Source organism: Chinchilla lanigera, unplaced genomic scaffold (genome assembly GCF_000276665.1).
Source record: "Chinchilla lanigera isolate Chin_1 unplaced genomic scaffold, ChiLan1.0 scaffold00093, whole genome shotgun sequence".
Classification (NCBI taxonomy): domain Eukaryota; kingdom Metazoa; phylum Chordata; class Mammalia; order Rodentia; family Chinchillidae; genus Chinchilla; species Chinchilla lanigera.
The window spans coordinates 3,072,287-3,090,074 of record NW_004955494.1 but is presented as its reverse complement, the minus strand read 5'-3'; the positions used below and the strand labels follow the sequence as shown (position 1 = coordinate 3,090,074).

At 38.3% G+C, this 17,788-nt stretch overlaps 1 protein-coding gene across 1 annotated transcript in view; it reads right to left on the bottom strand.

Moving 5' to 3' along the window:
* Positions 1-17,788, bottom strand: part of Kdm7a (lysine (K)-specific demethylase 7A) — a 92,134-nt gene that overhangs the window by 20,454 nt on the left and 53,892 nt on the right. Inside the window, exons 5-11 of the mRNA XM_013504921.1 lie at positions 15,672-15,832; positions 13,480-13,621; positions 12,991-13,177; positions 11,577-11,739; positions 8,978-9,065; positions 7,903-8,009; positions 407-498 (exon numbers count right to left, since the gene is read on the bottom strand). Coding sequence (XP_013360375.1) covers positions 407-498; positions 7,903-8,009; positions 8,978-9,065; positions 11,577-11,739; positions 12,991-13,177; positions 13,480-13,621; positions 15,672-15,832 — 940 coding nt within the window. The remainder of the gene's footprint in view (positions 1-406; positions 499-7,902; positions 8,010-8,977; positions 9,066-11,576; positions 11,740-12,990; positions 13,178-13,479; positions 13,622-15,671; positions 15,833-17,788) is intronic.

Genomic DNA, 17,788 nt, shown 5'->3' with positions numbered 1-17,788 from the left:
TTACTGAAATAGGGACACCAAGCGCACCCAGGCCTCACACAGTCACTGTGAGGGTTAAATGAGATCATGCGCGAGCAGACTAATCACCGTGCTTCCTGCAGGCTAAGAGCGCAACATGGTTTATTATTATTCTCCACCTACATGTTCATTTCTTAAATACCTGAATTACCTTCTTTTCCAAATTAGATTTTGAAGAAACCTAAGTTGTTTATTCTCATAAATATCACCAAAACCAAGCACATCTAGCTACACTATGTAATAGCATCCATCTATACTATATAGTAAGTGTAGGCTGTATTAAAGAAGGGTTTGCATTCTCTCTACCACTGGCACTCACAAATGCTGCCAACGCAGCAAAAGGGCTCTTTCTTAACCTTGCTGTACAAAAAGAACAATAATGACTTACTTCTTTTTTCATCCACAATTTTAAAGCAGTATGCAGTGCTTTCACCCCCTGTACTAGGTAAGTCTGAGGCTGGAAACCATCTTCTCTCAGTTCTGTGGGAATGAATTTGGGTGGGGAAAGGCGTTAAGAGTGTTCTGAAGATGAAAGGATTAACTCTAGGTTTTAAGTAGCCACTAAACAACAAATGCAAACTTCCAAATTAATAAAGGAAAAGTTTGAACATGAAACAATTCTAAAGGCAAAAAAAGGAAACTACATTAAATGTAACTGTACTAAATGCACCAAACATTAAAAACATACAAAAAAGACTTTAAAAGATGGAAAAAAGACACCAAGCTTTCAAAAGAAAGTTGCTATAGCTATATTCATAGATTGTCATTAATAAAGGATCATTTCATAGTGACAAAAAATTCAGTTCGCTAGGAAGACAGCCATTTAAAATGTGTACTCAAGAGGGCTGGGGATTTAGCCCAGCAGCACAGTGCCTGCCTGGCAAGCGTAAGTTTGATTCCCAGTACCAGAAAAAAACAAAAACAAAATCAAAACAAACAAACAAAAAAATGTGTACTCAATAACATAGTCTGAAAACACAGCAGTAACTAGAGAGAACATCAAAAACAGTGAACAATTAAGCAGTCATAGGGGAGATTTTAACACATGTAATTAAACAACTAAATAAGTAGATTTAAAAATCAGTAGACATATATTGAATTTGAACATATAAAATGATTTAATGGCTATGAACAGAATATCATAGCCAGCAACTGCAGAATACATATTCTTCTCAAACATACACAGAACATTTATAAAAGTCATCCATTTCCTAGAGCCATAAACAAGTCTCAATAAATCCAAAGAGCTAAATCACCCGTTTGCAAAGCAATTAATCTGGAAATCAGTAACAGACATCAGAACAAAAAGATAACTAAAGAAAGGCCGCATGTTTAGAAACTAAAAAACACAGACATTAAGAAGCAGACTACAAAACAACATTTAGATTTTTTTAAAGTGCTGGAAATCAGACAATATTTTGATTAAACAATAATGAAAATGTATTAAGATATACAGTATACTACACAGACAAAATTTATACCCTTAAATGCTTGTGTTAGGAAAAAAAATGCTGAAAGTTAATGAGTTGAGGACCCACCTAGACTGTTTAAAAAGAAAACAAAACAACAGAAAAAGAAAAATATGTGCAAAAATTAACAAAACAGAAAAAAGGATTATTAAGCCTCAAACTGAATATTTGAAAAGATAGTAAAACTAGTAAAAAGAGTCACAAATACTTAGTACCAAAAATGACAAATGAGACATCATTATAAATGCTGATATTAGTTAAGAATAACAGGAACAAGCCAGGAGTGGTGGCACAGGCTTGTAATCCCAATACTTAGGAGGCTGAGGCAGGAGGATCACTGTGAGTTTGAAGCCAGCCTGCACTACACAGTGAGACTGTCTCAACAACAACAAAAGAGGACCAACTTTATGTCAACAAACATAAACAAATTAGAGACAATTTTAGCAATTGATTTATCAAAACAGACTCAAAAAATTAGAAAATCTGAACAATCCTTTGCTCATCAAGATACTGACTTGGCATTAAGAAATCTTCCCATGAACTACAAATCCAGACACTTTGATCAGTGAGTCCTACCCATCACTCCAATCCTACACAAACTCATCTAGAAAACAGAAAAAGAACAATCCTAACTTTTGTCCTGAGGTAAGCATAACTTTCATATCAAAATATAACGAAGACAGAGTTAGAAACCAAAATGTGGGCCAATTTCACCTATGTACCAAGAGAAAAAAATACATACAAGTAATATGTAAATACATGTTCTGTATTTTATACAGACGATATTTACATATTCTAGTATACATTAATATATCTAGACTATTTAAAGTAACATATATGGACTAAAACATACACCATATTCTAATTATATCAAGACCAAGGTTGGGCTAACATTAGGAAAATCAATAGAACCTCTAAATTAAAAGATTAAAGGAGAAAAATCATAGGAGTACGCTAATACATGTATGAAAATCTTTTAATAAAATTCAACCAGCACTGATTATTTTTTAAAAAGAAAAAAAAAAAAAAGATTTAATCTTTCAGCTAACTTAGAGCAGATAAGGAGTCCCTAAACCTGATAAAGGTTATCAACAAAAAGCCTCCGGCAAACACAAGGATAAACAGTGGAGCGCTCTCCTCCTGAGCCTGGGAACAAGATAAGCCCCACCTCCCCACTCCTTTTTCCCACTGCTGGAGGTCCTCGCAAACCCAGCAGAGCAACAGCAATTGTAAGACACAAATATTCTAAAAAGAACAAGACTGTCATTAGTCACAGAGAATGTATGTAATTATACATTAGAGAACCAAAGTCTCAAATAAATCATTAAATAATAGTTTTTAACAAGGTTTCTAGATGGAAAAATCGGAATAAAAATAGTTTCTCTAGTTATCTTTATGAATTGCCGGTATCTGGCCACTTCTGAAATACAAGAACAGCAATTTTATGATTCAATCATATATAATTATATACAGTGTCAATATGTTATTTACAACAGCACTAAAATATGAAAAACCTAGGAATAAACCTATTAAGAAATATGTTTTTACCAAACCAAAAAAAAAGAAACTTCAAAAGATCAAAAAAGGAATAGATGTTCCACTATAATTTTTTGAAAACTTCTTTTTTTTTCACACAGGGTCTCACTATGCACTTGAGCCTGGCCTTGAACTCACAGCAATCCTCCTGCCTCAGCCTTGTGAATGCTGGGATTACAGGTGTGCATCACCATGCCCGGCCTAAAACTTTCATATTTAATGACATAACATTTTATCAAAATTGACCTCTATGGGCTGGGGATTTAGCTCAGCGGCAAAGCGCCTGCCTGGCAAGCACAAGGTCGTGAGTTCGGTTCCCGGTACCAGAGAAAAACCAAAAAAAAAAAAAACAAAACAAAACAAAATTGACCTCTAGACTCAATATGCTCACATTTAATCCATATGTTCCCATTTGCCTGCTTGCCTTTTTTCAGGGGGAGAATGTCAGCTTGTAAGAAGGTACTTCAGAAACTTATATAGGAAAGAAAGGCACACTTTAAGAACAAAGCAGATGAACTAACAGATACCAAGTCTGAATGTAAGCTGAAAAGGACAGTGTGCACAAGGAGAGACGGACCACCAGCCCAACAGGACAGAAGGTGAGTGTGGAAGAGAGTGCCACAGGCTCTGCACACACATTCACACAGTACAGGACAGGGCGGGAGCAACCAAGAACACGAAAATACAGTGCTGGAACCCATGGGTATTTGTAAGAAAACAACTGAAAATATACCCGTCCCTACCCACAGCCACAAGAAATTCAACTACAAATAAGTTAAAACTTAAATGTAAAACATGAAACTACAAAAGCTTTTAGAAGACAATATTTGCAAGACTCTGAGATAAGAACCTTTTAAACGAAGCACAAAAAGCACTGAAATAATACCGTTTTAAGATTAAGAAATGTTACCCTTCAAAACATACCACAGGGAGAAAATAGGCAAGTCAGCTGATGCGATGGCATCAACATATATTACTGAAAGGACAGAAGTTAGAATATATAAAGAACTTCTGTAAATTAGGGGATTTTTTGTCTTTTTGAGACAGGGTTTCACTATGCACTTCAGGCTGGCCATGAACTACAGTGATCATCCTGCCTCAGCCTCCAAGTGCTGGGATTACAGCCATGAGCCACCACACCTGGCTATAAATTAGTTTAAAAAGAAACAACTAAATTGAAATACTGGCAAAAGTTCCAAACAGGCAATTAAGTAGAGAGGTGATGGAGACCACTACGAAGAAGCCCTGAGCAGGACTTAAATTAAGCAATGGGCTTTTCATGTCTATTTGTGAGTCTGGTGATGGGCAATGGACTCATAGTAAGTGACCCTCTGTGAGTCACTGATCCCTACTAAGTCCTGTAATGGCGGATGAAACCCAGAAAGCCTCAAAGGATAAGACAAGATCACAGCCAAGGACACTTGGATCCAATCTCAACTAGATAAAGACTGTAGCCTCAGGCATCTCACTCTTGGGTGGATTAACTTAATACCTTATTTTGAGAAGTCCTTGAGTGGTTCCACCCTTCTTGAATATTCCCCTCCATTCTTCTGATAACTAAATAAATATGGGCCACCCAGAGAAGGTCTTGGTCTTAGCCCTGAGAGAATCTCGAATTCTGTGAGAGGGCTTTCATCCTCCTGGGGCCCCAAAATCATTCCATTTGCCTCTTCTGTTTAGCCTTCACCATACACTCGTTTGGGAGATTGCAGACCTGATCAGCCAGCAAACAGTAAGGGATATTATTAACCCGATAGAGACGAAATCCAAAAGGCCAATATATATATATATATATATATATATATATATATATATATATATATGAGGAAAATGCTCAATTATATTAATAATCAGGATAATGTATATTACAAATGCAAAGCAGTACATTTATAAAATTAAAACCTAGCACAGCAAGTTTTGGGCAGTGTGGAGCACTGTAAACCCTCATACCTAGCTATGGGAACAGAAACGGGAACAATTTGGCATCAGCTACTGAATTGTCTTGATAACTTTTAACAATCAAACCTGTGCTCTGAGCTAACTCCCGCACTAGGTGGCAGCACTAAGGACTTCTGAGAAACATCTTCCACAAGCACCCCACACTGTAAACAAACCCCGGCACTCAACAACTTCTGTAGAACAGGTATGCGAATGAAGATGTGTTCACACAGCAGAACACTACAGCAATAGCAAAGAAACTACCCACAGAAACATGGACCCATCTCGTGAATACTACTGAGAAAAAGACAAGGTCCCAAGAGCGTATCAGGTTGAACACTCATACCAAGTTTACAAATGGAGAAAACTCAACTGTTTTACTTTATAACAGCTGATAAAACCAAAGAAAAGGCTACCACAAAAGCTGAGAGAGAGCGGTTATCTCCAGGAGGACAGGAAGCAGGTATGGCAAGGAGTGATGATGAGGAAGGGAAGGCTATTTCTGGTCTGACTTGTGTAGGGATTACCTAAGTAACACAAGAGTGTGTGTATGCAGTGTACGTGCGGTCTGTACGGTCGCTGTCTATCAGCATTTCACTATCATAAAAGTAAACACACACACACATAGAAAAGTCATTTTTGGGGTTTTTAAAGCAAACGGATCATCTGAAACTCAAGAAAATATTTCATCTGTAACCCAGAATTCAGGCAAGCTGAAACAAAAGCAAACATTTCAGTTCTGCCCAGTGGCTAATTTACTTACACAAACTGGTTCATTGCTCTATTTTCACTGAGATGAAACACAGCTCCAATTCTGTAGAATCCACCCTCATCTAGCCCAGCACTCACACAAGCTTTGTAACAGTCTGAGAGCCGGCAGATAATAGCCACAATGCAGAGTAAAAAGGTCAGCCATGAAAGAAGACGCTGCGAAGCGGAGAAACAAGGGGACCAGTCCTGTTTCCAGGATGAGTTCCCAGGACAACGCGGGGGTTGAAACGGTCATCTGGCTTTCACCTTGGCAAGGGTGAAGTGAATCAGTCAGCCTCATTCACCTGCCAAGTATCTACTGATCTGGCTGATAAAACATTTTAAAGCAACTTACAAATACCCTTTCACAGCAATCCTTCTCTGTTTTTAAGGTCTTTATTGTATATGGCCCTTGTTTACAAACAAATCTCAGTATTTCTGAACTTTTGATGGCCTAAGACAAATAGTAAGTAGCTCTTTCTTTCCTTGTTTTTTGTTTGAGACAGGCTCTCACTGTGTAGTTTACGCCGGTCTTGAACTCATTATGTGGCCCAGGCTAGCCTCAAACCACAGAGATCCTCATGCCTCAGCCTTTAAGTCCTAGGACTACAGGTATATGCCACCATGCCCCACTTAGAAACAGTTATTTCTAAAACTATGCAAAATGCAGCTGTGCTTTAAAAATAATAGCCAGATTTTTGCCTTTCAAACAAATTCAATTCATTCTAAAAAGTTAATTCATGAGCTCCTCTTAAACATTAGGGGGTGTGTGTGTTAGTGGAGTTTTTCCTTGCTAACCATAAAGCAGGAATTTGGGATCCTAGGATAGACTAACCGAAAAGATGGGAGGGAGAACTCTGAACCAAGTGTAAAACTGTCAGTCTCTTAATTGAAGGGTTCAGTAGCTGGGTCCATTTCTAGAAAACACGAGCACTTGTTACCGCCTTTCACAAGTATGTATAGACTGTTTCCAGGCCTTGCACTTGGACAGGAGATCATCAACCTCAGTGCCTAGTTTCCACTGCACCCTTGACAGCTGGGAATGGCAGCTCCCTGGCTCACTACGCCATTCCTGCAGCCAAGCACAACACCCGAAAACACGACTGGGCTGGGATCAGGGTAAGGGTCACTGCTGGAGCAAGGCCGGCCTGCTTGGAGGGACCCAGTCCTCCTCAGCCAGGTCCCACCTCTGTCTGCACGCACCTCCCTGCACACTGCACACCCTGCAAGCTGTCGCTGTTCTTCCACTCACAGAGGGGCTTGTCTGCTTTCTTCGGGGGACAGGCACACGTGATGAGTTTCGTCACTTTGGTATCATACATCCTACTCTGCAAAGTGAATTTTTGGTTGCTTCTTTCCATTTCTTCTATAAGTTTTAAATGGAAAAAATGTTTAGATAAATTTTACTGTTTAATTTATTTATATCTGTTCTCCTAGGAGTTCACTGTTATTTTAGCACCATTTGCAAACTGAATAGAAAAGTTAGACAATTCAAAACTAGAAAAAATGTATTCTCACCGGCACCTGGAAATTGAATGTCACATCTATTTCTATTTCCTGTTTTTCATGCACTTCTGGCAGTGAGAATATCATCTCCACTGCTCAAAAGATTAAGTCAGAATATAAAAACACCAAATCTGAAGTTCTTCCTTTAAAAAACAGCTTTAAGTCTAAACAAAAGAAGTTTCTAAAAACATACAGATCCTAAGCTGACACTCAGTGGCTGGTATGCTCACAGGCAAATCATACCAGCCAGCTGACAGTCACAATGGTGAGGCATAGGCACCTGATTCTCTCAGGACATGAGAAGTGGTCCCCTGGCCTTTTAAAGCAAATGTTTAAGCAAACATGCAAGGTAAGAGTGTCTTGACAGAAGTTACTTTCTGAGAGTGAGATACTCCAGGTCACTGGAGTTATAGATGAGATGAGCCTTTTCCTGTATCATCAATGTGCTTCCATACAGGTCTTCACATACTCATTTCTAAGAATGCAGGTTAGCAGGCTACAGGCTACAAACTAATTGGTAAGACAGTTCCTGGCAGGGGGCAAATCATGTACACTGTATTTTACAAAACATAGTAACGGTGATATCCATACCCAACTAGAAAAAATTCTTTATGGCAGGCAGTTTTATGGAAGTTTACAAACATTATGTATCATCATATAACAAAAGGTGCAAATCATTAATTACCTTTCAAGGTTTCCAGCAAATTTTTGGCTACAAACCAACATATGGCTTCAAAAAAAGGGAATTTGAAAAGATCTGGTGTTTTTAGCCTTTTCTCCATCTCATAACACCTAAATGAATACAATTGGCAGAATTATTTTTACTATTAACATTTCAAAGTTAAATGAAGACAATCAACTTAAAAATAAACTAAGCACGACATAACATGTAAGAAAGACCAATCAAGTGTTGTATCTATTTAAAACACCACAGCTGGACAATGCTGAGTTATGATCTTATCTAGGTTCTGCTCTTAAGAAATTTGACAATGTACTTAATAATTATATTAAGCTTCACACACACACAAAAATCACACCTTGGGAATTTTTTTTTTTTTTCCAGTGCTGGGAACCGAACTCATGACCTTGCACTTGCCAGGCAGGCGCTGTGCTGCTGAGCTAAATCCCCAGCCCCTAACACCTTGGGATTTGTATACTAATTTTGCCTTTTTTTTGGTACCAGGAATCGAACTCAGGACCTCATGCTTGCCAAGCAGGCAAGATTCCACTGAGCTATATTCCTGGCCCTGTAACCTAATTTTAGCAAAAGGGTTTTATGAGGATTCTATTAAAATAAATGAAACTTAAAACAAAAAATTAGTTCCATGTGTTGGACTGCAACACCCAGTCAAGTTTTCTTTAGGAAGTATTTAAAGTCAAAACCACATCTGAGAGCCGGGCGTGGTGGCACACGCCTGTAATTCCAGCATTTGGGAGGTTGAGGCAGGAGGATTAACGTTTTGAGGTCAGCCTGGAGTACATAGTGAGAGCCTGTCTCCAAAAAAGAAAGAAAAACTGAAATTTGGAGAGACAAAATCATAATGAGTAAGTCATTCCTGTTGCTTTAGGTTTAAAATGTTTCAGAGTATCATCCAAACAAAACTTTTAATTCACTCTTCTGTTAATACTTCCTATTCCCAATCACTTCTCTAGACCTATCTCCATGGAATCTCAAATAAAATACTCTGTGACTTTTAAAACAAACAAACAAAATGTCCTATTTTTAAAAAGAAGATTCTTTCAGCATTGGTGACACAAACCTGAGCTGCATGCCAATGTTAAGGTTGTGCAGAAAGTTCCCCCCAAAAGCCATACAGTCCTGAGACGTGAGCACAGCATGAATCCACCCTGAAATGGTTAAAAATATATAAATCAGTCACTTTTCAGTATTTAAAACAAACAGATGTGATGTCTACCTGTGAGATAATTCAAACAGCAATATTAGTTTGCTTCATTACCCCACTGCTAGTTAATGTCTATTACGCTCAGTTAAGTCTTTGAATTAGATATTTATTCATTACCTATGATATGCCCAGCTCTGTACTGAGTTTAAAGAATACAGTGAAGGTTTTGATAGTTACTACTGTTTTTGAGTTTAGTTTAAAAACATATTCCAACCTTACAGTACAGATTCTACTCTAAGACAAGTTGACAAATCTGCTCTGAGTTAGGAAAGCACATTTTCCGTTGGAGAACGGGAGTTCGCTGCATACTCTGCTTCCCTAGTGCCATGCTGAACTAGTGAGTGCCCTCAAGGGACGAGGGAGAGGAGAATCGGAAACTCCATCTGAGACCGAACTCTGTAAAAGGGGAAAGATGATGACCAACATTTAATTGTGGAGAGTTGTGGCGCTGTAAACAGAAATGTTGGCAACCAGAATGATATTTTCCTATAGAAATGTTTTCAAAGTGAAAATCGTTTCTAAGACAGGATACATAGCTTTTGAAAGAAACGATAACTTAACGAAAAGACTTTACAGAAAGATAAATCTGGGCATTCTTAGGTACAAATCCTGTTCATTCACTATTTGAACCTACAAACCAGATTATGCACCTAAACAAGGTATATCTACGTGGTCTCAGCACAACTTCCAGATATACAATTATTACAAATTGAAGGAAATTATAGTTTTGTTTTCTTGGAAGCTTGGTAGTTGTCAACTATCTTGAGGAAAAAATTACACTGCCTACCACAGTATTTTTCAAAGTGTGGTTCCCCAGACCCACACGATATCATTAGAACTTGTTAAAATACAAATTCTCAGACCCACCTCAGATCTGCTGAATCCTGGGGATAATAGTAAGTGTGACAGTCTGGGTTAGCCAGATCTGCAGGTGACCCTGACACTAAAGTCTGAGAACCGGGGCTGGGGATTTAGCTCAGCGGCAAAGCACCTGCCTGGCAAGCGCAAGGTCATGAGTTCGGTTCCCGGTACCGGAGAAAAACCAAAAAAAAAAAAAACAACAACAAAATAAAGTCTGAGAACCACTGTCCCACCAAAGTGACTGGGGGAACTTAAGGCCACAGCACACATGTGTACTGGTTTGGTGACTCAGGCATTTAACCAATTCATTCTGTCCTCTACTGCTATGTGCACACAACCACATATCAGAGTAGCACTGTGTTTATAAATTACCTTTTTACTTCTTCCTCTAGTCCATTAAATCAACTTTTAAACAAATTATGCAAGAAGTTATATATATATTATCTATGAATTTCAATTCAAGATGGCACAACAAAATATTTATTATAAACAGCAACACTAGAAAAAGGATTCAAGGGGGGAGTTTATTCACTCAAAATGAAAACATTAACTTACTCCAGGCAATTCTGGTGGTTGTAGGCACGCATTCATTTATTCAAGTACACGTTCATTATTATTTACACCAGACAAGGGAAGAGCAGAGCCTTGGGGATAGCCTGTGAACTGTGTAGCCACTGAGGTGGCCCAAACCAGAAGAACACAGTTCTCAAAACCACTGGCCCTGAGAATCTTCTCTGCATTTGTTCACATCTCAACCTGACATAGTGCTACCTATATTTCGGGTTTATGGCACATTTTAGGACAGACTGACAGTTCCTCAAAAAATTAAACATAGTTAAACCATGCAATGCAGCAATTCCACCAGTAGATACACACCCAAGAGAAATGAAAACAGGCCTGCACATAGAAATGTGTATACAAACATTCAAGGCAGCTCTGTTCAGAATAGCCAAAAGCTGGAAGAACCCAAATGTTCACCCACTGATGGATGAGTAAACAAAACAGGACACCTACAGGGGATCACTGCTGGGCCATAAAAAGATAAAATATTTGTATGTGCTACAGCATGGATGGGCCTAGAAAACATTGTGCTAAGTAAAAGAAGCTAGACACAAAAGGCCACATATATCAAGTGTCAGAACAGGCGAGCCTACAGAGACAGAAAGCACATAAGGAGTTGCCAGAGGCTTGGAAAAGGGGAACATGGAAGTAACTACTGAAGGATGCATGGTTCCTTTCTGAGATGATGAAAATGTTCTAGTTAGACAGTGGTGCTGGCTGCGCAAACTTATTAATCTATTGAAAACCACTGAATTGTATGCTTTAAAAGGACAAATTTGATAGTATGTGAACTTTATTTCAACAAAAATTAAAATGATGGCAAATAACATAAAACAATGCCAAGAGAAGTCCTAACTCTAAGAAAAGCCCTCTAAGGGATAAAAAAAATAAAAAGTCACGATCAGAATTACTTCTCAAGCAATGCCATAAATCTACTTTGCAAGCATGTTAAAGCCATGGATTCTAATTACAAGCTGACTCCTCGTGAATGAGAATCAACTATGGGTAGTAGGGAATGGGGTTAAAACCTTACCTGTAGGAACAAATAAGGTATGTCCCTGCTTTACCACACATTTGTAGCATTTATCCACTTTATCTCCAAAGAATACCTCACTCTGGGTCACAGATGAACTCCAAGATTCATAGAGTGCCAAATTTTCATTTGTTGGCTTTATCAAATAAAAAATCTTCTCACCCTAAAAGGAAGTAACCATACTATCTTTGAAAAACCAAAAGCCATTCTTTCAATGGCCTACATTGATAAGATTTCCCAATACAAAGACCTAAATTAAATTAAATAATTAGCAAGACTTTTTTAGATTCACAAAGACCGTTTCCCATTCCTGATCAATAGCTAATTCCCTTCACCAACATTTTCACAAGTGCTAATGCTCCTCTCTGCCCCCAGCTGACAAGGAGTCAGTAATTCAAGTTGGAGAAATCACTGCCAGAGAGCAAGCTAGAAAACCACAAACACCTCCCTGATGACCTCTCATTCTTAAGGTGTCCATGTAAACATGTTAACAGCCGGGCGCACCACAGAGTTATCTCTAACTCTCTTTCCCCCAAGATCTCTCTCCCATAATGACTCTTTCTAAAAACCTGTAAATAAACTTCCTTTAGTGAACCAAGTCTTTGCATCTTCCAGGAGAAAAGGAGCAGGAAAGTCAAGGACTCAGCATCTAGTGCAGCCCAGATGCGATGTGGCTCTGGATCAGCACTCTCCCACAGGGCTTCCGTGGTGGTGGACATTTCTCTACGCTACCCAGCACAGCAGTCACTAGCTGCATGCGGCTAGGCACTGAAATATTGCCAACAAAATGAGGAGTTGGATTTTTCAAATTATACTGAATTTTAATTATTTAAATTTAGCCACACATGGCGAACAGGTACCATATTAAGCAGCACAGTTCTGTGTAAAGCAAAGTGAATATAAACCACAAATAATTAGCATTTTTATGGACACTTATGACATCCATCTAGTCCTCTCACCCCACCCTTAAAGCCAGAAGGAATTATTACTATCATTTTGCTCCTTCTTAGGTATCTGGTTCATGAATTAATGGATAATCAACTAGGGGAATGGGGAAAGAAAAAGACATAAGGCTAACAGAAACCAATTCAAAAGATGGAGGCAAAAAGGAATCTAAATATAAAGACCTCATGAAGACTGGATATGTGTATGTACCAATTCTCCACGGTGAATGTATTTACATATCACAAATATATACTAATAAAAAGTTTTAAAAAGAGAAAGAGTTCATGCCTTTCTATATCACTTGTGATTTTTTAAAAACCATAAATGTTAAAGGCAAAGTGATAGATCTTACCAAAAAGTAGGCAAACTTTCCCTTCTCCAAATATCATTCATAGCAAATGAATACCACTTGGAAAATACAACTACATATTTTTGTGAGTAAGAGAACAAAGAAACACCCTAGTCTTACCCAGAGGACATGGTACCAGACTGATGTTCCACCAAAGTCAATGTGGAAATCTGTGTAGCTGTCTTGAACACCCATTAGGCAGTATTTTTGAACAAATGGCTTGGGAAAGACTGAATCATCTGGCCAATAGTTTTCCACCCAGGAAAGCTTCCTGGCTATATCAGGGACCTCCACCAATTCAGACATCCTTTTAAAAGAAAACAAACATATGTAAACACACTCACATAATGCAAATTAAGACTTCTTTAAAATTGTTTCTCCCATGTCAACTTAAGCCAAGTAAATAACCAGAACTCAACGTTAACAACACTTGAAGTTTAAAACACATCTCATTTCCAAATATTCTCTAAGTGTGCTAAGCAAAATTCACAACACTGCTACCAGTAGACAACTTCAGAAGTCACAGCTATGTTTCTCAGTAAAACAGATATATCACTGAGCTACATTCAATGCTCAGAATGCTAAAACAAAATATCCACAACTACTCACTTTGTATCTGAAAATTCAAGGCTGATCACATTTAACACTTTTGGTCTGTTAGGATTCGTGAAGTATTTAACATAATTGTGAAGGGTCATTTTGCTGTCTGCCTGCCTTGCCACATCAATGACGTCTATCACTTTGTCACCACCTGCAGAGAAAAATTGGTATTATTGGCCTTATGAGTTCTATCAAAGGTACCCTAAACAAAAATATTTGAAACACTGTACTTTCTTGGTGTGGTAATTAAATCAACCACAAAAATACACAGCCAAGACAAATCCTTGTATTTTTACTATTTAGGCCCAACAGCATCTTTTGAAAATAAGAGACAGTTCTTAAGGGAAATAAAGCAGTAAAACAGAGCTACAGAATTAAAAAAGCATATGGTTGCAAAGCTTTCTATGTATCAATGATTTTGTGCATGCAGCTCACAATGACAGAAAGTACATATACTGGGATGTGAAAATTTTCTGACACTTTCTAGGTTTTAATTTCATCATGCATAAAATGACAGGATTAGCTTTTTCTCTTAACTTGTGTAATATCTAATATTCTAAGACTATCGTTTTGAAAAATATCACTCATTAGGGAATAAGTAGGCAAGTTGGCCAGGAAAACTGCTTTCCTGGTATACCTTTTCTTTTCATATTCTCCTTCAGTGAAAAGTGCTGGGGATGTAGCTCACTATTAGAATGTATGCCTAGCACGTGAAAGACCTCGGTTCAATCCCCAGTACCACAGGAAGGAAAAGAGGAAGCAGGGAGCGAGGAAAAGATAGGGAGAGGGCAATAGTGGTACACAGGCAAAAGAATCAGTTCATATTAGTGTCTAACTAAATGCCCAAATTCTGAGATGTGATGAATTCAGTTTGCCTATAAAACCATAAGCTGATAAGGATCGCAATGTCTCTCTAGGAAGCATAAACAATTTTTTTTTCCAGCATAAACAATTTTACAATGAACTACAGGATAGGGCAGAATTCAAAGTATGGCAATACTTAGCCAATCTGAAATAGAAAACAAATAAATGTCGTTTTCTCATGTAACTTCACATAGGTTAATAGTAATATCTCATACATTTCTTATCTTCGGGATGTAACAGTTCTGTTACTGGTATTTCACTGGAGAAGCATTATGATACGGAAAAGCTGTCAAGCACTTTGAACATTTTGTTGTACAATTAAATTACACGAGCCATTTATCTTACAATGCTTATCTATGCAAACAGGTTAGGTTAAACCTCACACTCACCCCTTGATTTATCACAAATTTAGCTGAATGTGAAGTCAGGATATTTAACTGGGTTTCCACAGTAAAATAATTATCAATGAAAACTGGCAACCAATAGCTCAGTAAAGGGACAAGTTCTTTGATATTCCATGCTGAGGAGATAAGGTAATGGTCATACAATTTTGAGAAAAGATATATTTGGAATCTAATTTTCAAATAATATGTTGTTGAAAACAATGGCATCTACGTATAGTCAACTTTATCATGATAAGAATAAATGAAATGACTGAAAATGTCAACAACTTGGCAATCAGTAAAGGACCTTTCTCCCCTTGTTTCTTTTTCTTTTTTTTTTTCCGGTACCGGGAATCAAACTCATGACCTCGCACTTGCCAGGCAGGCGCTGTGCCGCTGAGCTAAATCCCCAGCCCCTCGCCTTGCTTCTTAATTACCTTCTGGGCCTCAGAATTACAGCTTAAGTCCACATGTCATTAAATGGCAAAGTCCCCAAGTCATTCATATAAAAACGGGTTGAACAGAATCTCCTCTCCTAGCAGCCCTCCCTCTAGCCAATAGGCACAAAGCCGTGCAAAGGGCTGGTCAGTACAGTGGGCTGCGGGAATTCCGCACCAGGCTTCTACAGATGCCTAGAGACTGCCTAGTTCTCCGCTGCTTTTTGGCTCTGCAGCTGCCCCTAGTAAGGGTTCTCCTTAAGCAAGTACAGTATTACACTCAGCGGCACCAGCAACCGCGCAGGATGAGCCCAAACAAATTAGAATGGGTAAACACTGACTTTCTGACGTAGGAGGCCTGCTGAGGAAAGCAGCTTCCAACAGCACGATGCTGAGTCTCACTTTCGCTGACCCAGGAAAAAGAACTAAACTGACATTTCCTCATTCAGTTACAATATTTAGCACATACTTACTTTCACCGTATTTCCCCAAGAACTTAAAGGAGCCAAGTTCGTACCTACATAACGTTCCACATCCATCACAGAAAAAGCAGAAGGAGGGAGCCTGAGTCCTAGGTCATCTAATTTAGGGACCATGATAGGGGCATCAAATCCGTGTTTTTCCAGGTATCTTTGCGTCAGCTGGCTGCCATGCATCTTCACAATGATTTCATCGGCACTAAAAATGTAAGACTAAGATGTCATTTTTGTTGGTAAGTTCAGTCTAAAAACAGTAACTGTGATAATAGTTAACATTTGTACTGCATAATTATTCTATCACTTCTCACCTATCACACCTAATTCTCCTCTTAGTTCTTTTGTTTTGTTTTTGGTTTTCTTCCGGTAAAGAACTCAAACTCACGACCTTGCACTTGCCAGGCAGGCGCTGTGCCACTGAGCTAAACCCCCAGCCCCTCTCCTCTTAGTAAGAAACATTTTGCAAAGCCCTTTTTGTCATCCTAAAGTAAAATTCATAGATAATTTACAATGTTTAATTCAATAGGTTATAACTGGAAAATATATAAAATGCTCTAAGCATAAAAAAGAAAGCAATACATATTAGAGCATAATATGTATCTCCATATGTAAATTTTCAGATAAACTACATTCAAAGACATAATAAAATAACAAGATGTTTAAAATTAGTTGTAATGAAGGGCTGAATTTATTTATTTATTTATTTTTGGTACTGGGAATCAAACTCACAACCTCACGCTTTCCAGGCAGGTGCTGTGCTGCTGAGCTAAATCCCCAGCAAAGGGCTGAATTTAAAAGGAAAAAACAAAACAAACAAAAAAAAAAAACAAAAAAAACAAAAAAAAAACCACCAAAAGCCATTCAATACTAGCTGTGTAGAAAATCAGAAGAGCAGTTAGGCAGGGTGTATATTACCATAAAAATTAGTGTTAGGATAAGTAAAAAACAGACCAGATTTTACCTGACTATAAAGTTCTACGCAAATACTTATCAAGCATTTTAAAGTCTAATGGAACACAGAACAATGAACTGTTCTGCACACAGGACGGTAACTACTATCCCTGGTCCCTTCCCATTGACACAAGTGTCCCACATGCCCCCACTGAGAACTACTGATTTAAGTAATCTGTTGCAACCAGTATTAGTAAGTCTTTAATACCAGGCAGATATTTGATCAACTAAACATTGTTGGACCTCAGGCTCCCTTCCCTGATATAGATATTACACTTCAGTGTGACTTGTCCTTGTTACTGTCCTCCATCCTAAATCCAAAGAAATTCAGTATGCAGCCTCTGTGTATGCAAAATGAAGTGCACAACTTGCCTTAACAGTTAAAACACAGCAGCTTCCATTTATGTAATCAGATCCTGACCATTTGATGTTATCTGCAAACTAAGTGGTCAGGACAAAACAGGAGAAAAGGGAGATGCTGGTCCTCTGCACTACCAGGCTCTGATCATCCCACTGTCTCAATAAACAGGGGCACGAAGGCCTTAGATAACTGAGACAGGCTTCTCCAGATAGTCCTTACGGCAGAGAGGGTGTTGGGGACGGAACCCAGGGCCTTCACTGAGCTCCATCCTGGCCTTTTTTTTTTTTTTTAAATTTTAAGACAGGATCTCACTAAGTCACTCAGTTGTCCAAGTTGGACTCAAATTTGGGGTCCTCCCACCTCAGCCTCCTAGGGTGCTGCAATTACAGACATATGCCCCCTCTCATACACCCAACCTAGAGAGTCTTATAGGATAGTCTTATAGTCTTATAGGATAGCTTAGGTCTTCCTCATCTAACTCCTCTACTGAGCCTGAGTTCTGTCCTACCTTTTATTTACCAATAAGTATCCACAATTTACCTTCCTTCCCCTGCTCTCTGAGGATTAAGTAATTCCTTAAATTCAAGTCTAAGAGACAATTTATCATCTGTCCTCTCAATCTCAAATGTTGATAGTATTCTACTTCTTCCGTTTATCAAAAAAAAAAAAAAAAAAAAAGATGTAAGCCCTTAAAATATAGGCATATAGGGGCTGGGGATTTAGCTCAGCGGCACAGCGCCTGCCTGGCAAGTGCAAAGTCATGAGTTCAACTGCCAGTACTGGAAATAAATAAATAAATAAAATATAGGTATATTATTTGAAAGAGGAAAATAATTGTAAACAATT